Source organism: Gallinula chloropus (assembly GCF_964237585.1).
Source record: "Gallinula chloropus genome assembly, chromosome: 1".
In the NCBI taxonomy this organism is placed as follows: Eukaryota; Metazoa; Chordata; class Aves; order Gruiformes; family Rallidae; genus Gallinula; species Gallinula chloropus.
Genome location: NC_140085.1, coordinates 50,215,293 through 50,239,612, shown reverse-complemented (window position 1 = coordinate 50,239,612; position 24,320 = coordinate 50,215,293). Strand labels below are relative to the sequence as shown.

At 34.4% G+C, this 24,320-nt stretch overlaps 1 protein-coding gene across 1 annotated transcript in view; it reads left to right on the top strand.

Moving 5' to 3' along the window:
* Nucleotides 1–24,320, top strand: part of TBC1D22A (TBC1 domain family member 22A) — a 173,729-nt gene that overhangs the window by 43,471 nt on the left and 105,938 nt on the right. The window contains exons 8-9 of the mRNA XM_084278381.1: nucleotides 206–320; nucleotides 22,753–22,859. Of these exons, the coding sequence (XP_084134507.1) occupies nucleotides 206–320; nucleotides 22,753–22,859 (222 nt within the window). The remainder of the gene's footprint in view (nucleotides 1–205; nucleotides 321–22,752; nucleotides 22,860–24,320) is intronic.

Sequence of the window (24,320 nt, the reverse complement as noted above, 5' to 3'; positions counted from 1 at the left end):
TGAAAATGCTTCCTTTTGAAGAACTGAGCAGCTCACTACTGAAAGTTAATTATGAATACCAGAGTAATTTATTCTTGTGTATGCGTGTTTTTATACTGGTAACTCTGTGATATAAAATTTGTCCTTGGATAGTTTCCAGGTGTTTTATTTAAAACGTGCTCATCACACTATAAATTCTCTGATAGTTTCTTTAACTCTCTTTCAGATCTTTGAACGAATCTTGTTTATCTGGGCAATACGTCATCCAGCCAGTGGATATGTTCAGGGCATCAATGATCTTGTTACTCCTTTTTTTGTAGTCTTCGTTTGTGAATATATAGGTAAGATTTGTCTTAGTACCGATCTGTGAATTGGTACTAGTTTTGGAACAGCATCTTAATTTTAATCTGAATAATTACTTGGACTAAATAATGAAAGCATTATTTGATACATGAATTTTATAATACTTTTTTTATAATTATACATCTGTATAGTTCTCTTTAAATGTATACTGGGAAGCAATTAGGCTTTGTCTAAGTAGTCAGTGGAGTTGACAAATCTTTCAGGTTTTTATTCCAAGCAACCTACCCCCTGCCGGAAAAAAAAACCCCAACCAAACCAACCCCTCTGTACAAATTGCAAACACTGTTCTTGTTTTTCAGATCTGAAAGGAGGGGAAAGAAGCAGAATATAGCATTTGCTTTTATCTTGGTTTCTAGTTAAGAAGTATTTACCACTCCTGATGCTTTTTTTTTACTCAGAGCTGGTTTTATTCTCTTTTTGTCTGTCTAATTCACAGTTTGAGAAATCTTTAAATTGTGTGTGTGAAAGGAGCAAGTGTTTAAAACCAACAAAATAACAAACCAGACAACAGCAAAAAAAAATTCCAAAACAAGAAAAAAAACATGAAACAAGGAAACATTTTAAATGACTGGCAGTGAAATCAAAATAGAAGGAACCTATTAAACTGAAAGAATGGCAGTCTGGAATTCGGATCTTAAAATGGTGTCAGCAATAATCAAATCACTTAAGTTACGAGCTCTGATCTTCTAGGCCTCACAATGCTACTAACAACAGTAGTTTAAACAGCTGTATTTCTGTTGAGTGTTTGGCCTTGTATATGAGTATACATTTTGCAGACTGAGTTGGCCAACTCTGACATTGGTTAAATGTTCATCTCTTACTGGAACGTCGTTCATATGTTAAATTCATAGATCAGTATTTAAGTCCTTATAAACATTATCGATAATTAGCCATACTCGTAACTTGTTAAGAATTTGGTTGTAAGTATGGATATACAAGGTAAGGTTAAACAGTAAAAATGACAATGTTTATCTAGTTTGTATTAAAATTGTTTTCCTTGTAATTCTATTTGTCATACACACATGCTTTGAATATGTGGAATGCATACATGTGGATTTGAGCAACACCTTGCCTGACTACTTCAGTGGATTCTTCCTACCATCTTTATGCAAGATAGCCATTGGTGTCTTAATCCGGATTGATTAGATTTAATGAAGGACAGATTATCCTTGAGTGGATGATATACTATCCATTGATTCATTTGCATGGCAACACCTCTGTTGCTTTGTTTCTTTTTTCATATGGGGGCATTTAATTGCTAAGCAACTAATGAGAGCTACTGCTGTTTTCTCCCTAATCATCTCTTAAGTAGGGTAGAGTCTTACTCCTGAGAGTACTTCCAGTTTCTGCCTTTTACTCCCTCATTTGACAGATAATGAAAATGTTCCTAATGATCCTAGAACAGTGGGGTCTCCAGTAGACTTTAGGGTTGTTAATTGAAATAAGAAGTTCAAATGAGATGTGATTAGAGCGTTGATATTCCATGTTAAATAGACCGTTTAATTAATATGGTAAATAAATTTGTCTTTACCACCAATTTATAGTTGGAGACCCAGGTGATTGTTAATGTATTTACCAATTTGTCAGTATATCAGTATTGGGGAGCATCACTATTCCAGTACGTGTCCAGCGAAGAAAGACAAAACTCAAAAAGTGACAACATTTTGTCACTGAAAATATATGAAACTCAAGAATTTTTTTTCTAAAATATCATTTAAAAGCGAATATCTAGTAAGAAAAATACTGAACGGTGTAGTAGTGGTCCTAGCTAAGTGCTACCAGCAGTTATTTCCCCCATTGGCATACACAAACTTTCTAAGATTTCTCTTTATATGGCTTTTTAACTGCAGTCTTTCTAATACGTTAAAGTTAAACAGATCGCTGTGTTCCATTTAGAATGAATGTGTGTGCATTTTACTTAAACTTGAAATGGGGACATAAAAGGAGGTGATCTTTTAGATTAAGTCCAACCATCACCCAAACCTGCCAACCACCACTAAATCATGGAATCATAAAATCCTTAGGTTTTATAGGAAAATTATAGAAGGATTCAAAAGTTTGACTGTGAATTGTGCTTTAATGATTTACATAGAAATAAATTCAGAATTGTGGAAATTTCCTAGTAAAAATGTTTAAGATTTTAGTGTATTTAATATTTAGTGTAGTAATAGTATCATAGGTTTTTCTTATTCTATATTCTACTTATTTATATTATTCTTACCTATTAATATTGTTATTTATTTATGTTTGAGTTCTTGCTCTGACTTTGAGTGACTGTTGGGTTGTACCTTTAATTCCTTTATTGCTTTTTTAACTACTTCTTTTGGTATTTTTTTCAGTATCTTTGTGGCAGTTCTGAGTCACTCTAATTCGTGCCATTGTAAAAAAGGAAAGCCTTTTGTTTTAGGCTCCTCGGTAATTAAAAAAGAGATCCTAAAGGGTTATTAAATATTAATGATAAATTACTATTAGCAATGGTATTAATAGTAAGCCTGTGATGATTAGATCTTCTGACAATATATCCTATAATTTTTACACACAGTTGCACTTATGTTTAATATTTAGGGAGTAGGAAAGCCATGGTTATTTTAGCTTTATGCAAATGGAAGCACCCTTAATCTTTAATCTTGTGTAACATCTGTGTCTTATTATAGTGATGTGAGTCTTTCTGCTCTGCTAGAGATATCCAAAAACCATTTCGAAAAGTGTTATTAAAGAATTTTTGAAGATACAGATGACATATATGGAAGTGATAATTTTCTTGCCTGGTCACATATTTTTTTATTACTCAAATCTGGATACAAAAAATGGTATTTGTGTCTTTTTATAAGGATTGAAGTCATAGTTATGTCGATGTTTAGAATGGATTGAGGTACTTAATTTTAGCACATAGATTCACATGTTTAGTATGGGTCAAGTAACTAAAGGTAAGAATCGAGCAGTTAAATACTGAGAACATTCTTTCAACCTTTCCAGCAGTGTAAGTATGATGGAAGTGTAATTTGGTAATATCTCATTAGTCCCCCACTCTGTGATAAAAGCAGAATACTCTTAACATTTTTAGCAAGCTAAAACTCCAAGCCACGAGACACATAACCACAATTAAAGAATACCTTGGAGGGGGTAGGTAGCAGCCCCTGCTGGGATATAGTAGATTTAGATTAGGACTTCTGCTCTAAATTAGGAGGAGAAAGAATTGAAAGCTTAGGTTTTTCCTGCCACGTCGTTGTGTATGTCACTTAAAGTACTTCCTCCCCTGCTGTCCCCCGAAAATGCTACAGATCTGAGCTTATTCTGTCATAGTGTAGCAGCTTCTTTGGAAATTCAAACACTAGTGTTATGGGACAACTATTTTGAGCTTACTTCTAATCTCCTACATGATATAGCAGTGTTATATGTTGTCAGTACAAATGCTAATTGCTGTTAGGGCAGTGTTTCTGAAGGCTCTGTGTCTTTGTGGTGTATTAGTTTGTGTCGAAGTGAATCTCATCTATGTGGATACAATGCCAGAAGTGTTTTTTTAATGAGATAAGGATATCCCATGTTACTGTTCATTGACTTAATGTGGACAAGGAAATTTTGCACTGGGCTGCAAATCCTGTTCCCAGTTGCCACACATGTTGCACTCTCTCTGTACACCTTTCTGTTGCTCTGAGTCCTTCTGACCTATATTCCTTCCAAGTATTTGTGCTGCACAGTTGCTCGTGGTTTCTTGCTCATGGAGTTAGCTACATTTCACTACAGCTTGCATTTCAGTAATTCACTGGGCCTTCTGTGAATCTCTAGGCCTGGGTTTACTCACCATCCAGAGGGATGAATGCACAAGAGAAACACCATTATAATAAGGGTGCATGTTAGGCCACTGCTAAGTGGAATGTTTGTGTGAATAACTTTGAGATCCACAGCAGTGTTGTGGATCAAGAGAAACTTGGGAGTTTGTAGGAAGTCAAGGGCAGAAAACAAATGCTATTGTTGGATAAACAATGGCAAGAAGAATGAGCCGCAGAAGACTGGAATGGTGATGTGAGCCATTTGAGACGTTGTCTCAAATCTTCTTGTGATAGAGGAGCTTGAGGCATTTTGAGGATGCTTTAAAGAACTCATGAACTGAAAATGTTGGAAAGATGGGTCTTACGCTTGTAAGTATTTTTCTTGTGATCTTGAATCCTTTTCTAGAAGGTATTAAATGTAACTTTTACCTAATGTTTCTTAAATTAATACTACCATGCAGGTCCAAATCCTAATGGAATTGGGTTGGCATGTAGTCCCAGAGTGGTGTTACTATGAGAATGTAAAGGTTCTTTGGTCCTGGAAAAGCCATCATCTGTCTACAGATCGCTTAACTTTTTTGCTGTTCCCGCTCATGTCACAGGAATTCTTCCTGTCCTTAAAATGAGATTGCATACTTGTTATTGCCTCTTTTGTTCCTTTTCAGCATATCTGTTATGAATAATTAAATATAAAACTATTCATTTTGTTTTTTCCATATTTTATTAAATGATGTATCTAAAATCATTATTTTCATAGTATAATTAGAGTAGTGTTTTAGGGCATTGTATCATGGGTGTTCCTGAGGTAATTACTCAGTGTTTGTTTATAAAATATGAAAAAAAATCAATTTAGCAGAGATTTATTTACCAGGAAACAGAATTTTAATTTTTATGCAATAAGTCAACCTGTTTAGAATGCACATAAAACTGAACTTCTAAATCATGAGGCAATAAGCCAGAGACCAAAGATTATTAACCCACTGACTGCAGTGAGCTGCTAGAAGATTTTTCTCATGCTTAACTTAGAAGGCAACATTTTGTTCAATGTGCAGTTTCCTTTACAAGACCAAGCTGAAGTCTTGATTGCTGCAGTATATGAATTAATCTGAGGGAATTACTCCTGTTATTTGAACACCTAGACTGTTCTTACTCAGTTCTACCCATTCAGTAGTCCATAGAGAATTATAAATAGAGCTCATGCATTGGGGTTTGGAGGAGATAACGGTGGAAAAGATGTAATTATTTATAGTTACTCTACTTAGAAATAACAAATTGTTTTGATAAAATGTAATTTGAACAAGGAACTGTAACTGGACTAACTGAATGCTTCTCCCTCTCACTGGCCCTTCAAGTGGCTGGAGACTGCCAGAATCACCTTGCTTTTTTCTGGTTTACCAGGGAAGAAATACTGGAAAACCTCCTAGGACAGAATACTCAGGAATATTGTGGATTTCTTTAGTTTGAGAGACTAAAATATTTTATTTGCAAATGCCTGCTTTTGAACTTTTCTGATGATGTTGGCATGACACTTTATAACAAATGTCTCTTGCTTTAATGCTTTTTGTTGTTTATTTAAACCATATTGGTTTGAATAATACTGTATTAAAATGGTTTTATTTGCACATTTGTTTGAAATGACTTATGAAACTTTTACAAATTAAATTTGCATAAAAACCCTGACAGGAAGCATAACTGACATTTTAACATTTTCTCGTAAGTTGGAAAAGTATTAAGAAAACATTTCCTCTTTTTTTTTTAACAAACCATTGCAAAACTTACATGAAAACCAATTCAAAATAATTAAAATCTCTCTTCTGACATATGAAAATTCAATGCCACAAGTTCCATTTGATCACATTAAATTTTCTCTCCTTAATGCAAATCACCAGTAATGCAGTTTCCACGTACAAATGTATATTACAGTGCTGCTTCTTAATAATTTCCATTACTTTTTATTGTAACAGTCAGGGCATCACTGAAGCTGACTGAAATTCTCATAAACATGAATAGTATTATCTGAAATATTCTTTGATAATTGGATGGAATATTGTTATCGGTGTGATTTGGGTGGGCAAGAATGAAGATGCTTATGTAATGCTCTTTTGAATCTTGAAGTCTTGAAAATACTTAAAACCCAGCTTAATCTTCTACATAAGTCCAGAAGACTGCATTGGCATTCCTCTGTAAAAGATCTGCAACATACATGAGCTGCTCAGTGATCTGAAACTTTTGGCTTACCTGTCAGCTCTCTTTGAAGCACTGTCTGCTATCAAACAACATCTAACTCTTAGTCTATGCACTCATACAGAGATGTAACTATTATGACACACAAAAACTGTTGAGCATTAGTTTAGCTTGCTTTGAGATAACTGCCATTCAATTTTTCAGTTTCTAGGAGCATCTTGCCCCGCTTTAATCCATTTCACGTGCTAGTTCATGTTCCAGTGAAAGTATTTTGAAAGTGGTGTAGAATGGCTGAAGAGAGGGAGGACTATGATAAGCTAAACAGCATTTGTATTTGTTTTTATATGATGATGATTCCTGCTTTGCACCATAGAAAAGGTGAAGAAAGCCCACAAGTAAGTTTTGTGTGTTGTGCCCATCCACAGGACTGAGAATTTGGTACTTTTCTGCCAATCTTCTGTGCTGTGTGGCAGCATGGATTTGGACTGTAGTGGGGAAGCAGCTGGAAATGATAGATGCTGAAAGAGTCCTAAGAAAGTGTTTCCTACCATTCAGTTATAGACTTTGTGAAGCTAAATTGTGTTTTATCTTGTTTGTTTCTTAGGATTTGACCTGTTTTACTTTATTTAGAAGCTTCATTTTATAGGTCTGTCAGATTCAGAGGGGATGGGAGCATGTTTGGGAACAAAGGAGAAGAAAGATCTCTGTTTAATGCCAGGTGTAATGGCAGCTCTTAAACTGCTTTATTATTAAATTGCATGCTATTGATAAGTCTTCATGAATTCTACTTATTTTTTCACTAAAGTTAGAGGGTACTCATAAAAAGTCACAATGGACAGGCATAGGGTATGGCAACCTACTTTTCTAGTGTTATTACTTCTGGTACTGTCTTGAATGACTGTGATTGAGTATAATAGACTGTACTGTTTTACAAAATCACTCCTCTAAATCTTTTAAAATTTTGCTTTTGCTCTCTTCAATACACTGTCAGATTTCAAAGCGAACTATAACAGTTCATCTGAAAGGTTGGATGCGTTGTTGCATCCAGTAGACTTCTTGGAGAAAGATTTGAAACTGACTGAACAGGCTTCTACTGGCAATTACGATAACCAAGCATTGTGAATGTCAGTTTTCTAGTTGCCAGCTACAACTTCAAGTCTACTTAAAAAACCCCCCAAAAAACAAAACTAAACAAAGCCAACAGAAATAATTATCAATTTCTTTTTTTGTGCACCTGAAAATTCCCTTGGAAGGCAGCAAAGCTTAAGCTTTGGTACCATTCTTTCCTTATTATAAGTAGAATTATTTTTAATGTTCCTTGTCTCATATTTTCTATAATCTTAATTCTGAGTATTTCCATAGATCTTTATAACCGAAGTGTTAGATGTCATATCGTGTTGATGGGCTGTAGGAAGTAACTAGTGAACTTCATTACTTCTGTAGGCACAAAATTAAGTTCTTGAAAATCTATTTGGTTAACCACATAAATTAGAAAATCCAAAATCTTATTCGTATGAAATGTCGCATATTTCAAGTTTGAATAAAGCATGGGCTGTAATAAAATATCTTTAGTTTGATTAGGGGTATACAGTAGTAATAGTGCTGGATATTTAACTCATATGGATGTGTTAGTTGAGGAGATAGGATGTACCCTCAGCTTCACTGTCAGGGAAAAAATAATATTTTAACTAACACTTTTTCATGGACACTTTTGAAGAAGGTTCCAATCTATTTGAAATGGAATAAGACTAATTAAAGTTAAATTTCTCTGGCTGCAGTTAACAATTACTGTCAGAAGTGAAAAAGAGACATTAAGATTATCCTACTAAGTATATCCAACTGCTTAATTGCCTGTTATTTTTAGTTCTCTCTCTGAGAGGAAATTAATATTTTGACTAATGGTATTAATTGCTCGTTGTGTCTTATAAGTTTCTGTTACAAAAAGAAAAACAAAAGAAAAAAACCCAAACCCTGAAATTTAAAGGTATATTGGCCTTTTAAACTTTTGAAAGATTAAGTTGTCTTCAAAGAAAGGGTAATCTGCATAACTAAAATACATATTCTTGGCTGTTAATATTGAATGGAAAAAGCTCTCAGTATGTCAAATATATATGAAGGAAGCCTTTGTGGAGGGGAGTTATTAACAGAGTGATACAGTAAAACAGACCATATGTGTGATTATCTGTGTTAGTAGAGTTACCCTGACTGCCAGAACTCAGGTCATGAAACCAAAACACTGAGTGTGTTTTAAGTTTTAAAATATACAGAAAGAAAAATCCCAAAAGTTCATGACCTGATGAAAAATAAAGTAATAATCAGTTTTATTATGAAATTAACATCTCTGTAGCATTTAGTCTTTCAAACTACAGTTCTCAATGTAGATTCAAGTTTGGATAACAAAAGAGAAAGAAAAGCTGGCACAGATGTATTCATCTACTGGAATTTTATGAAGTTTCTTTATCTGTCACCTTTTGCATCTAATTTGAAACAATTTGCTTTCTCTTTTAAATGAGTAAAGAAGACTTTACTAGATCTTGATACAATCACTCAATTGCTACTGTCTAGATATTCATGGTATTTTTTGACTATTCAGAGAGTTTTCAGATAATGCTTCCTCTGAGTTTTTTAGTTCTGAACTGTTACATACTCAACATCCATTTGTGGCCAAATTATATTTTATAACATATTTTAAGATTATGCTTTGTTTTAAACTTTTTCTTGTGAGCTTCTATTTTATGAGACACATAAAATGTTTTTCTTTTTACTTTGAAAAGTATTTCTTTGCGCTTATACTAATTTCATGTCCTAAACGAAACTCTAATATTTGTCTAAGAACAGTTCTTTGGTGTATTTTACCTCATTTGTCTGATGTACTTTGATCAATTTTTTATAAATAGATATGTAAAAAGAAAGATCCTTTAACCTGGTTTAAAAGCTACTCCTAACTTTTGTTAAATCATATTGTTAAATAGGAGGAAAAGAAAAGTTAGTACAAATCCACCACCTTCAATTTTGTCTAAGATTGTGTTATATGTTACTCAGATATTTCATATTTTAAAAGGTAAATTATTTCACATGAATATACCTTCACAGGAAAAATGTGTTTATAGGAAAAGGTGCTTTTCCCCTTCTTTTGGAGAAGAGAGGGAAAGAACATGTATTTTAAAAATAGAAGCATCCCATCTTCTTTTTTTTAAATGTTAGCATCATTTTTGTAGGACTTTGAATAAAAGAAAAGAACTTTTTATGTGTTTAGAGGAAAACATCTGAGTCATTCAGACTTATGTTAGAAAATGCTCTTTTGAGTGGCATCTACATATTAAGTTGGTGTGTGTAGTCCCCAAACTGTCTCTTTAACCCAGCTAAATAAGTATTTTAAACCAGTGATATATCTAATTAACATACTGCAATATTTTCATTGAAAGTGTAGTAAGCAAGAGTTGCTTTATTTTGATCTGTCTTTGGCTGACATGCCTTCAAAAAAAAAAAGTCTAAAGGGATTAAGAAAGATCTGCCATGGAGAAAAGCTGTAAAACCAACTATTGAAGCAGCAAAGTCCTACTGTCTCAAAGATTATAGTAAGTGTTGGACAGAGATTTTATCAGGCTTAATAATTTCTGACGATGGGTAGTAATTACTCCCAGGTGCCTCTGAATTAATTGTTTTTATCTTAAAAATGCTGCTATATATGACTAGCTTTCTTGTTAAATAGAAAATTAAATGTAATTTTTTGATCTTTTTCCTTGCTGGCATAAGATAGTAACAAAAATTGGCAATTGCCATTTCATATAAACTTGTTGGAATCGTTTGTGTTGTAGATATACGATTACCTTAATCTTACTAACATAATATCTTATTCTGGTAAACAATTTCTTATTACTGTTAGGACAGAAAAATGGATTATAGTGCCTTAAATTTACAGCTTCCTGTTATCTGTTAGTGTAGAAAGCTGCTAGTGGGGGGTTGAGATTTTGGGTTGACATTGTTTTGTTTTTAAATCTTTGTCTGCATGCTTCTGTGTCATATGAAAGAAGATTATGTTGAGAATAGTGATCAGTATGTTAGAATGTATTGCCCGGCCTCCGCTTATGATTTGTAGTAAAGCTGTGTTTTGAAGAATGTTGTGAAAAGCAGAATCAAAATATGAAAAAAGGAAAGAGGTTTATAATCCCGGGAAGTTAAATCTCCTTTTAGATGACTGTCATGGTTTTGCGTTTTAGATGAACAGCCAAGTAGGGACTTGAAAGTGACTAATAAAAATTTCTTCAATCGTATTGGTGCCAGGAAGCCTATCAAAGCATCAGAAAGTCTGATAGAGATGTGAAGGGAACCTGTGCAATATCACCCCATAGCCAGGTAGCTGAGTGGATTCTTTGCTTGGATGTTTCCTGAGAAGAACTTTTCCAGACCTTGTCTTATGGAGAGAATCAAAAGAAATATTTTAATATTTTTTCTGTGAGATGTGTGGAACATATCTCTAAATTAACAAGAAATTTCTAGGCTCAAATGGAGTAAATCAAAGGTTTCTGACACAGTAAGATTTGTATTTCTGTAACATGGCAATATCTCTTTAGAGACCATTAAAGTAGCATTTTGGTCTAAAGTTGTGTTCTCCATACTGAATCAGTTAATGTGACAAGGTACAATCTTCATCCCACAACCTTACTTTGCTTTTATTACTGATTATGCTTTTTTTTTTTCTGGCTGTACAGTTTCAGGTCATTGAGAGATTCATCCAGTTCAAACTGCTCAGCATGCTACCTTCTGTGTTTTACTAGAGGAACTCTTCAAGACCTTCAAGTTTCATTAATTTGATTTTATATTGTGATTAAATGCACAAATTATAAAAATGCTGAGGTAGCTTATTTTTACTAGTTTAATGCCTGTTTCTGCTGACTGGTGAGCAGAATTTATTCTTAGAACTCAGGTTGTCTCTGCTGTTTGCTCTTCCTAAAAGTTTATTACATATTGTTTATGTACTACCAGGCACCTCCATTCTCTCCAAGAAAGCCTTGGGAGGTCATAACAGTTGCTCCATTGACTATGGGATTTTTTTGTTATTGGTTTTGTTTTGGGGTTTGGGTATTGTGATTTCTTTTCTTTTTTTTAATATTTTTTTTCCTAAAGCGTTCACTGTGGGGGTGGTGATGCCCTGGCACAGGTTGCCCAGAGAAGCTGCGGCTGCCCCCTCCCTGGTAGTGTTCAAGGCCAGGTTGGATGGGGCTTTGGGCAACCTGATTTAGTGGAGTGTGTCCCTGTCCATGGCAGGGAGTTGGAACTAGATGTTTTTTGAGGTCCCTTCCAACCAAAACCAGTCTGTGATTCTATACTGTTCTATATATGGAGATACATGATTTTGCTTGTGTTCTACTTCAAGTGCCTCAGATATTTTGGAGGCTCAATATGGGTTTTCTTCTGGCCTACAGTTATGTATCTAACTGTACTATTTATTAAGTTACATTTTCATAATAAAAAACAAGCTCAAAACTTTTGTTATTACTATTCAGAATAAATCAGAACTAGTCTTTTCTATTGATTTTAAGTAATTGAGGTTTTCGGCTACCTCTCAGGTTTATCCGTTGAATACAAAAAGTCTGGTGTTTAAGTATTTACTTCTAGTTCTTCGGGTTTTGTTTTTTTTTCTCCTATGAGGTCTGCTGAAGAGCACTGGATGAAAAAGGATCTTTATTTCCCGGGCATATAACAGAATGTCTGTTAACTGAACTCCTATTTCAGTGCATAGGATGATGTATTTATGGATAGAAATATGATTAATCATGTGGATTTTAATTATCTTATTTTTAAAGTTTCTTTTTCGTCTGTACGTGTATTTCTAAGTCTTTAAATGCATCTGTCTACAGAGAATGTGCTAGTTCATGATGGTTAATGTACGCTCCCAGAATTTAAAAATTAAAAGAATTTGCTAATACGAATGTTACTTTAATAACTTTCTGTTAACTTTGAACTACCTTTTGTGGTTTATGCTGTCTCATTTTTGAAGGCAATTAAGAGACTAAGACTTGCACTGTGAGGAAGTCATGAGAGCTTAGTGAAAGGTATTTTATTTGAAATTACAAACTGGAAATGTTGCATCATGGGAATAAATGGAAAACAAGATCTTGAATAATGGTAGAAGCAGTAAAATGAAATTGAAGGGAAACCAAAAGAGTTCTGCAGGTGTAAAAATGAAAGAATCATGAAGAGGGAGAATGTTAATTACGATTAATGTAACTATGGGAGAGACGTGTATTCGGAGGGAGCCGCATATTTTAGTTCTGGCTTATGCATTCGTTTTACTCTTCCCCCATGGTTTCTGTACAGTTATAATTAATGTTCATCTTTCTATAGTGAAGCAGCACAGAGGTGGTTACGCTTTCAGATCTAAATCTTCTCAAGCGTGTTTTCCAACAGACTGGGAAATTACTTTAATGGCTTTTGGCATCTGAATATCACAACTTTTGTGTGTTTATTATGAAGTAACTTGCAGGAGAAACTAGAAGAGAGTTACTTAAGCAACTATAACATGCTATACAAATGTCAGGAGTGTTAACATCCAAATACTATTGTATAGATCAGTAGTATCTCGATCTAAGAGAAGCTTTTTGAATTAGGTGGATCAGTGCTTTAATGTACTTATAAACATCTTTTTTGTCCTATTTTCAATTAAGATATATGGTTAGTTACAGATTCCAAAACAATTCAAATACAGTTTGTATGCTGAAACTTTTTAATTTGTGTAGGCTTTGCTTGTAGTTTAATTGTAAACCTTTTTTAATCATAGCAATCATAAAGCAATTGGGCCTCTCTGTCAGCTGGGGATTTTTTGCTTGTTTCTAATTTTGAAAATCTGCAATTTTTAATTTCTACTTAAAGCTGTGGAAAAGAAATTATAATGCAGAAATGTAAAATTAAGTACTGAAAAACAATACCCAAAAAAAGGAAAAAGTGAGCAAGTGGTTTTTTTTTTAAACGATTTTTCTTCCATATGTGTCTTACTTGTAGAAACAGAAAATATTTATCAGAATCATGGAATGTGTACCTTGGAAGGGACCTTTAAAGGTCACCTAATCCAACTCCCCTGCAGCAAGCAGGGGCACCTTTAACTAGAACAGAGTTATCAGAGTTAATGCTTTTATAACACATTAGTTGTAATAAATCCTGACACTTTTAAAAAAACACAACAGCTGACTTACTGTATTGTCATCAAAGACATTTCTGCATGGATATGCATGTTCTATTTTTAGTTAATTATGAGATAAAAGTTAACTTTAAGTCCAATTGCAAGTTAAAGAAATTACCTTTCTTAACAGTAGCATAAGGGAAGAAAAACAAACCATACTCCTATTTTTGAGCAGTGTTTTTTCCTCTGCTTTGTATGTTGTGTATGATTATTTCTTTACCAATAATGATAAATACCTATGCAGTATGTAAAGTATGATTGAATCTTGCGAACAAAGCAAGTCTTGTGGTTTTTTTTCCACAGATGTTTAATTGGGAAATTTTAAATCAAGGAATTTATGAAATATGATCAGGATCCACTCATCAATTAAGCAATATAAGAAGTAGTGTTGCCAGTGCAGCTATTCAGTATATGCACTTTGTGCTAAAAAGTGCAAATAATGGGTGATACTTGTGTTGTAGATAAAGCAAGAAGTTTGTAAGGGGCATTTCTTTCTTATTAGCTGTGAATGACATTGGAGATTGCAAAATAAGGAGGTATGTCATTTTGAATAAGAAATTTGACCAATCTCACATAGTTTGGATTTGCAGCGAACTGCCACAATCACAGGCTTGTGTGTATGATGTCACCGAACAACAGCTGTTCCCCCTGACATCCATTTTTCTTTAAGAAAGGATTTTGTTGTTCAGTTCAATGACAGTAATAGGTTAAAAAAAAATAAAAATTTTAAGGAGGTGTTGAATTTGTGCTTAAATAGAGTTATTGTCATATGTAAATGGTTGCTGAGCTTACTTGACAGTGGCAGTGTTTTCAGTCTGTGATCAGAGAAAACATTAAACTTCTCAATTTTATACATTTTTTAATATTTACATAAAATTCCGTGAATAACCTTCATTACTTCTATATTTATGCAAGTTAAAATTGAACATTTAGTCTGATTAAAGTTATTTTGGTAGTGTATTAAACATGTTACTCTTTATGGGATTGGTCAAATAAGTTCTATTTACTTTTTAATATTAAGTAATCAGGTTTTTTATAGTTTCAGGTGTGAGTCGTATTAATTTTCAGTAGTTTTAGAATTCACCCTTGCATGCATATACTTTTTTAATCTTCGAAATATGTTTTGGCTTTTAATGAAGTTGACTTTTTTCCTCCCTGTCCAATAAATAATTCTGTTTAAAATCTACATTAATTTATAGATTCTTTTTGAAGGCTCTACCATTTAAAAAAAATAGTCACTCTAGCACCGTGTCTCTAAAATAGCCCTGTAATTAATCCCATATTTTAACCCAGGCAAGTCCTGTGTTCCTGGATCTTGCTTGAGATTTGTTTGACCACGCTGTGGTTTATCTCATTCTTGCCGTTTTGTGTGATGCAGGTTTGTGTGATTGCACACACACAGGCTCGATGCTTAAAAAAATTAAATGATAAGCACAAACTAGATAATTAAAAAATGTGGTTTGGGAGCCATGTTCGCCCTTTAATCTTTCCTTTCCGATTCTCCAAGCACCTTTTGGATTTCTCAGGAAAGTCCCTTATCAGGCATTCTAAGAAAATGCTCATCAGCATCCTGTGCTCATCGTGCATAGTGGATGCTAATTACTAGTCCCGTAATTTGGTATCGCATGCTCCACTTCTCTGTGGCAATCTGTTTTGGTTGACAGCAGCACACTTACTGAAGTGATTACTCTGAGAAGAATTTGTGCTGAATGCTGTGTTCTTCATTGTTGTTAAAATACATTTTTAAGAAGAGCTGTCATCTTACAAGCTCTGAACACTCCAGTTTCACAATAATGTCATACTTACAGATGTGGCTTGTACTTTTTTTTTTCTAAGTGTAAACTGGCCAGATTTCTCACTTATGTAAGAGGTTTCCAGTCTTGCATTTGGCATTATGCATATTCTGTGGGTTAAAGACCTGTTGGTGCTACTAGTTTACTTCGTTCTTTCGTACCGTGTTTTGGTGTCAGATTTCTTGAGGTAGTAAATATATCTTGTCTGAATTGTTGAGCAGTAATCTCAGTCTGTAGCACAAAAGGAACCCATGTCTTCTGTTTAATTGGCAATGTGAGTTGAGAATTTCCCTGTTTTTCAAATAAACTTATAATTCCTAAAAACGGGCTTTTTTCTGTGTTGATATGTGCAGTGACTTATGACCAGGAATTAAGGGAAAGTTCTGGACTACTTGGTGTGGGGAAAAAAATTTGCTATTAAAGTCTAATCTAGAAAAAGCCTGAGTAGAAGCATCTTGCTGGCAAACATGTAGGCCCACTAAAAGAAGTCTCTCAGTGATTTACTGATTATTGTTATGCAGAACCTGCAATTAGAGAATAAGTATGTGAAGCATTTATTCTTTGGTGATACAACAAATTGAGAGTACTTGCAGGGTCATACATTAATTTTGATGAGGATAAAGCTTAGGTCAAGATAATCATACTTAAAATGATTTTGGACTTCATGATTTACATTGTTCTCCAGGTGAAGGGAGATTATAACATTCCTCAGGTGCTGTAAAATTTAGAGAATTGATGCTAATAAAGTAAAATGATTGTTGTTTAAAACCATAATTTTTATGCTGATGTATAAATATATGTATCTTGCTTATTGTTGAGCCTTAAAGGAAATTATGGTATATCAACTGACAAGTGCATGATTACCAACAGTGTTTGAATAGTCAGGTCAACGTGTGTGTGAGAACATGGCTAGTAGGGGAGTATTTGAAATGCCGTAAGATCACCTTTACTTAAGCCTGGATTGATGGGATGATTGAATTCTTTTTAAATTTTCTTCTTTCTTTTCAATTTTACCTTTGTGACTGCAGTATCAGAAAGAAAGGGAAGGTTTTCACTCTGGTGATTAATCCGTAACAGCTCAAAAGCTATTTCTATCAGATAAATATATAATTAGGATTTTTTTCAGTGAGAGGAACTGATGTGGTTATGTACATATTTAATTAGATAATTGTTACTGAAAGAATTTACATTTAAATGGTCTATTATGTCCTGATCTCCTTAGAAAAACATTGCCTTAGTGCAGTGACTGAATAACTGTTTCATAAAGCTTTTTGAAAACCAAGTTTTACGTGAAATGTGTAAGATCTTCTAGATGTGGAAATATTACTATGCACCTCTGAATGCAATCGTGTGTGTATAGTTTTTGTAGGTTGTATACTTAGCTGGCAACTTTTAGGTTAGGTCTGTCTGAAAATACAGCTAAGGTAAGTAAACTTTATACAGACCTGTGCATGTAGAGTTGGAATGATTTCCTTGTACCTCTGCAAGAGCTATGTAATTTGGACTTTAAGTATATGGTACTAATTTTAATGCATTAAATGGAAAATAAATTTACACAAATGAGTGCTGCAAAAAGAATAATTTTAAAATGTTCAGAGAATTAACCATTCTAATGTTTATATTATTGTTCTGTATAATGGGTGTATGTAAAGAGTTCATAATTTATTAATGGTCTTAGTCATTCAAAATAAATGTAAAGCTATCTAAAATCAGAATTTGTAATTCTGTTTTCAAACACAATTCTTAAATTGAAATAATCTCTCATGTAACTTTTGAGATGGTTATTTTTGTTTCTTCTGTTGTTTGTCCTGAAATTCCTTCTCTTTCTTTTCTAAATATCTCTAGTGTATTTCTTCATACAAATAAAAGACAAAAAAAAAAAGGGACAAGCATGCAATTTGATTGCTTTTACCCTTAAAACTGTGTAGAAAAAGCAGCACTTGGCACAATATGCCTACACAAATAATTGAATAAATGTTAAATATGTAAACTGTTATTCTACATATTATTCTGCCAGTCAAATGTTCCTTAATTGGAGCTTGTCACGAAAATGGATGGCCTTTTTTTTTTTATTTCAGCTGGAGTATGGAAAAGGGTCATTCAAATACTCAGGTTCTGTTTTGAACTTTCTCAGTGAAGTTTGGCATGTTAAGGTGAATTGGTGAAGCAGAAACCATTTCACATCACTGAGCATTTGCTTGTTTGGTGGCTTTTGTGATGCTGTGTTGTCTTTATTAGATTTATTGTCTGGATGGCTTCTACAGCATAGCTCTTTGTTCAGCGTGCACTACATTTAAATGAAAAAGTACCAGTTAATATAACATATGGAAAAATCTACTACTTAGCTCATCTAATGAAAAGTGTATTTTAATATATCCTCTAAGTAATTAGATTTACTTTTTGAAATATTTGGTTGTAGATTTTCAAGGTAAAGCTTGAGACAGTTTTACATAAGGTTAAATACTGCTAGCGAATATTGAAATAAAATTGAGTTGTCTTTACACATTTAATTGGTATTTTTTTATTTAAAACCTTTACTCTGTGACAGTAGAAGAAATGATGTAGTGGTGCATAAGATGCACAATGAAAATTAAAGTATAGTGGAAGTAACTTACATAAGAATCCTGAATATTTATTTCATGTTTGAGGCTTATGAAAATGCTAGAGATCAGTCAGTATATGCCAGAGAAAAAGCATAATGGTTTTGGATGGCTATTCTAGAGGGGGGGGAGAGTACAGTGAAGCCTCGAAGCCTTATATTAAAGCTATACTAATGAATTATCTCTTAAGCTACATCTATATCAATCTATTCAGCATTGTTACATTATCATTGAATCAACAAGAAAGCTAGATGGGTTCTTCCTAAAAATCCTGTAATCATTCAGCTCGTGGCTCTGTGACATTGTATTTTGGGACTAGGGATCCTTTTGTTTGGATAGTTCTTAAATACTGCCTACATCTTTTGATTTATAGGACCACCCAAATTAGACCAGAAAGAACTTATTAATAGTTGCCTTTTCATTTCCATTTATTCTTCTTCTTCTTCCCCCCCCCCCCCCCCCCCCCCCGTGGAATAATGAGAATTCTACTTAAAACAGTGAATTGTCATGGTTTAACCGCAGCTAAGTGCCACACAGCCACTGGCTCGCTCCTCTACTGGGATGGGGGAGAGAATCAGAAGAATAAAAGAAGACAAAACTGGTGGGTTGAGATAAGGACAGCTTCATAATTGAAATAAAATAATAATAGTAACAAATTGCAATGAAAAGGAAGACGACCAGAAAGAGAGAGAAAAATAAAACTCAAGGAAGAAAAATGATGCAAATGAAAAGCAGTTGCCCACCAACTGATTGGTGCCAAATCTGGCCACCTTCCCCCAAGTTTATATGTACTGAGCATGATGTTATGTGGTATGGAATACCCCTTTGGTCAGTTGGGGTCACCTGTACTGTGTGTGCCTCCTCCCAGCTGCTTGTGCACTCACAGCCTCCTGGCTGGCAGTAAAAGAAGCTGAAAAGTCCTTGACTTGGTGTAAACATTGCCTAGCAACAACTAAAACACCAGTTGTGTTATCAACATGATTCTCATCTCAAATCCAAAACACAGCACTACACCAGCAGCTAGGAAGAAAATTAACTCTATCCCAGCTGAAATGAAAGACATTAGATGTGATGTAAGTTCATGTCCTGTCAGAAGTACCTGCCCTGACAGCCCTTTTGTGTTGGTGAACATACCTGTGATGAAAAGTAGTTGGAACAATTAGAAGATGTTTCTTCTATTCTCTGGGGAAAAATTAAAAATTTCTCTCCCTAATTTGATAGTCTTCCATACTAGAACAATAAGAATCTAATGCTGGGGTGTCTGCTGTCCCAGGTTGCTTCAGCCATATTTATCAAACTGTAGCTGTTTTCTTCAAGGCTGTCATTTTCACTTGTTGCAGGTAGCTCGGTCACAGGGTGGAAGTCTTTTGTTATGAGTTTAAAGTTAAGTTTCAGCTATGTTTAGACTTCCAGAGTGTAGAGGTCTGCATTCTGAGGCATTACTTTTAAGTTCAAGTTATAGGTGGTATTGAGAAACAGGATTTTCTTTGTGTATGATTCATCTGATTTATTTTAGGTTTCTACTTCACAACAAGACAGCTAATGACAGCTAATACCACATCACTACTTGCTTTTCTGTGTTGGCTGTAAAGGGAGGTGAAAACACCTACCTTTGATGGTTAGGTGTATTTTTGGCTTTTTTGTTGCTTGAATCCTGGTATGAGAATACACAGTGAAATGGTAGATTTTGAAAGAGAAGGGCAAAAAAGAGGTAAGATAAGAAAGATGAGAAAGAGAAGATAAAAAGTCTTTTTTCATTTGTCATCTTTTCCCATGCCCACCTGTAGAAGTTATTGTGTTGTGCTGTGGTTTATAACTTCCTTTTTGTTCAGAAATGTGATAGCAATATCATGAAAAGAAAAGGTGCTCAAAGGCAGGAAATTTGCAAAGGAACACACTAGCTAAGTAGTCATAATCTCATTCTTTCAGCAAGTGTTTAGTGAAGGAGGGCCTGAAGACTGCTGCTTTCAAGGGGAATGAAGATCAACTTATGTTTGTGTTTTATAGAAATATGAGGAACTCTGGTTCACTTTTTGTTTTTTTTTTTTTTCTGTAGACATTGTGAGGCAGAGTGAGTAATGGGTTACTCCTTTTTTCACTGTTTAAAATAATAAAATGAAAATTTAAAATATTACCTAACTTCCCCCCCCCCCCCCCCCCCCGTTGTGGCCCTGTATAACCGTACTGCACCTCTACAAGTTAACATGTATAGGATATACCAAAATAATTGTTCCTGCTGTAGGGGATATGTAGTTCATTTTATTTTGCTTGGAAAAGTCTTTGTCTTCTAAATTAATAGGAATGGTTATTCCTAATTTAAATTTCTGAACTGTTAAAAAGGGCTTCTCTGCTGAAAACTGTGGGTTTTTCTTGTTTGCTTTAAAAATCTCAAGACACATCAGGTTGGAGGTAGCTAGGTAAATACTTAATATTGATTTTTCTCAGGTTCATATAAAACTTGTCACCTTAAAATGACCTTTTTGGTCGATGTTAATGTCTAATAATTTTCTGTCTATCTGTGAGTATGTCTTATGAGTACTCGTTAGTAATTTTTCTGCTAGTGGACTTAGTAAAGGACATGTTGACATTAATAACGGTTTGATACTTTTTCTGGACTTTGGGAGACCTGACTGTTACCTTCTTTTTAAGGATTGGAGCTGGCATTTTGATTTGGATTAGTTTTGTAAAATGTGTATCACCTTAGCTGTTTGTCTAATCTGAGTGAGGTTTCTTCGTTGCTAGATTTCTTGGGTCTTTTCTTGACGTTGGTCAGTTTGCATTAAATCCTTTCTTATCTCCATTGAATTCAAGCATCTTTACAGTGAAAATGTTTTTTCTATTATGCTAAGCTTTTCTCTTAACGTGTTTTTTGTGAAAGGATTGGATTTAATGAGTGAAATTAATCCAAGTTTCTTATAGAAGCTGTCTTTAATGAGGGGAGCCTATTAGAGAAAGTGATGGGAACTGAACAGAACACTGTTGGGGGGTGTTACCTCCCAGTTACTGCCATTGTTACTCACATTTTCCAGAGAGTGTTGTGAGAATTTGCTGACTGTTGCTGAGAGAAGTATATGATACTGATTTTTGGGGGATCTGTCTTCCTTTCTGCTGGGAGAAATGCTACTGACTTTGGGCAAGAAGTGTCTTCCTCCTTGTGGAAGGATCTGCTATTACAAAAATCTGCTGTTGCAGTCTGTTACCCTTTCTTCATGGTGTTGCAAGGCAGTGCTATAACTGATCTTCTTATGTAGGTTATTTAAAACATGTTGGATACTTGTTTGATCTTGGTGGGTTTTTGGTTTGTTGTTTTGGGTTTTTTTTGTTGGTGGTTTTTTTTTTAGAAACTGGGGTTTTAAAACTGTTCATCGATGCAAAAATGTCGTTCCTTTAATAACTAGTCAGTGACTACTGGTGCATTGGTTACTGTCCTGCCACCTGTGAGACAGTCACGTGCTTTTATTTTATGAAGTCTCTTTAACTAATATTTTATTAGTGTGATCTTGTCCTACTATTACTATTTCACAGTTCAAAAATGGTGATCCCTTATGTGATGCACACCTGCAATAGCTGCCAGTGCAAACAAGAATGCTTTGGTAAAACCTTGCTACCAGTGTCTGCTAGTAGTGGCAAAATCACCGGTATGTGAAAATTGCCCTACAATAGGTGTAATGCTCATGGTTATTACCAATTAACAAATAAGTGCTTTAAGCCTTTGATTAAGCCTAATCAAATGTGCCAGCCTAAAGATGTACTTAGGCTTCCTTGATGACATAGTGCAAAACTACAAGATGGATAATAGAGGACTTTTGAGACATTGCATGTTCTTGGGTTTCTCTTACTATTTATTTTATATTACCTTGGAATTTTATAATGGAGGAAATTCCTTCTTTGGTAATTTATTTGCTCTTTAAATAGTCAAACACCTCTCTTCTGTACCTCCCCTTCCTTGAGAAGCAACCAGAGCTGGGAAAGGGGCTCCTTTGATTCTCATCTTGGCACAGTAAGGCACTGTGAGCTATTGCAAGAAGGAAGCTATTTACCCAGAGCTTTCCCAGCTCATGTTAAACTCTCTTCTGGGGCCGTATGGGAGCTTTGGGAGTTAGCTGTTAAGGCAGCGTGTTCTGTGTTCTTTTTAAAATGGATTAATTCAGATGCCATGGTTTAAAAATAAAACAACCAAGCTTAAGTGTTAAAAATTCAGTTCACAGTGAAATGTGAGTTTCTTCTAATATACACTTGTGCTGTGACAAGAGGAAGACTCAGTTTCTGTGAATTAGACATCATTGGGTTTCTGTGCTTTTCCGGTATTGAGATTTTTTGGGGTAGAGTGTTAATTGCCTTTTTCCTTTTGTCTGAGTTCCTTCTGATTCCAAATGGTTGCTGGAAAATCAAATCCTCCTTGAAGAGCTGTAGTCAGATTTCTAAATAAATTTCACTAGTTTTTTCAAAAGTACTTTTCAGGGCTTTTTCCTCTGTCAAGACTGGCAACATTTTGCTGTGTATGATGCAAACATAGACGTGTTCTGCAAAGATTGTTCATACATAGCTTGAGGGCTCTCATAGTGCTGATGATCCTCTTTCAGGTGTTAAATGTTTAGAATGAAGTAATTTATTACATATTAATTCTGGTTAACCAGGCATGATTTGAGATTTTCACAGTCTGCAGGAAATTAAGTATTCATTAACATTTAAAGCCATTAGATGACACAGTTGAGCAATAAATGATTCATTTAGTTCCTGTTAAAGTAAATGTGTGTTGAAGTTTCTGACTAGAAGATAATGGTGGTTGTCTTTATTTTCAATTATTTTCCTCATCCTTGCTTTATTTATTCTTTCTACTTCATTGACTTGTCTTTCTTTCTCTCTCTCTTTTCCTGAAACAGAAGAAGAAGTGGAAAATTTTGATGTTTCCAGTCTGCCTGAAGAAGTGCTGCAGAACATAGAAGCTGACAGTTATTGGTGCATGAGCAAGTTGCTTGATGGTATTCAGGTAAATTGATTTTTCCTGTCTGTAAGTAGTGGAGAGAACCAATTAATGTCATGGCTTTGAAGTACTTTAAGGTTGTTGAGAGAGAGTACATCTATAAAAAACGGAGGGGAAGTAGATTTTCCTGTTGGAGAAATCTGCTGCAAGTTTGGCATAGTATTAAGAGAGGGGGGGAAAGCAAAAAATGTGGCTGCTTTTCCATCAAAATGTCAAAGTGTTTCATTGTGGTATAATGTTCTAGAGCAGGACTTAAATCTTGCATTCTAGAGGCATGTTGTGCACCTCCATCACCAAGCGTGGATAATGTTTGGTCAAGTCTTCAAATATAAAATGGTCTCACTGAAGTGGTGCTACCTTTTTTGTTAATTTTTTAAGTCATTAATGGAACAACCTGTAAAAAATTTTCATCTCAGTATCTCCTGGAATTATCTTCCTATTTTGAAAACATCCATTTGAAACTTGATTCTTTGGCTATTTCACTGAGTGTTGTCTGATTTTTTTTATTTTTATTTTTTTTCTACATTGAGAAGTTATAAATCAGGACACAATTTTCTGTTGAATGCAGTAAGTTATAGACTGGTGGATCTGTGTGTACATGTTTGCATTCCTTGGCATGTAAGTTTATAAAGATTAGATGGATCTACAAGAAACAGTAAATAAGTTGCTAGATACCTTGCATTTAGGTGAGTGAGGAACCCATATGATCTACCATAGATTAAATGGGAGTCCAAGCATTTGTATTTGATGTTTAGCATATTAAAGCACTTTATGCTGCAATGCTGATACACACTAAAGTAGAAACTTTGGACTTTGGAGATTACAAAGAAGTTACCTGAATCAAATTTATAGGCTTTGTGTTGCATCAAATTCAACAATGTCTTCTTTTTCAGATCTGTGTCATTTGAGAGAAACATTTTGATTCTTGCTAGAAAGATGATCTGATATTGTAAAGTCAGAATAAAAACCAAAATAATAGTCATTGTGAATTCCAAAAGTGACCTTTGCTAGAAATATGAAAGTTTCTGAAAGGTGACAATTTATATTTTGCACTCGTAATAAAGAATCATTTTTAGTGATGCTGGGTAGGCAGATGTTGGAAGTTAGGGTTCATTTGCTGCTTTCAGTGAGCTGATTAGAGAATAAATTAAGGTTACAAATATTTAGCACATTGCTGTTTTTTTTTTAAGTTCATACCTTCTCTTTCTGATTATTCTCTGCTTTCAGATAAGCTATTTGTATAGTGTAGAGGAACTTTTCTCTGAAATTATTTCAGTATTTAATGACAACAGAAATTATTACAGGGATAGAAAAATTTTGGTTGATGCGTTCCTAATATAACATGAGGTGATAGATATGTTCCTACTGTACTTAGTCGATTCAATCATTTTGATAGGTCCTGTGTAGCTTTATTTATTCTGAAATGCCTTTCACAAGTGCTTGAAAGTTAGAGAGTTGTTTCTCCTA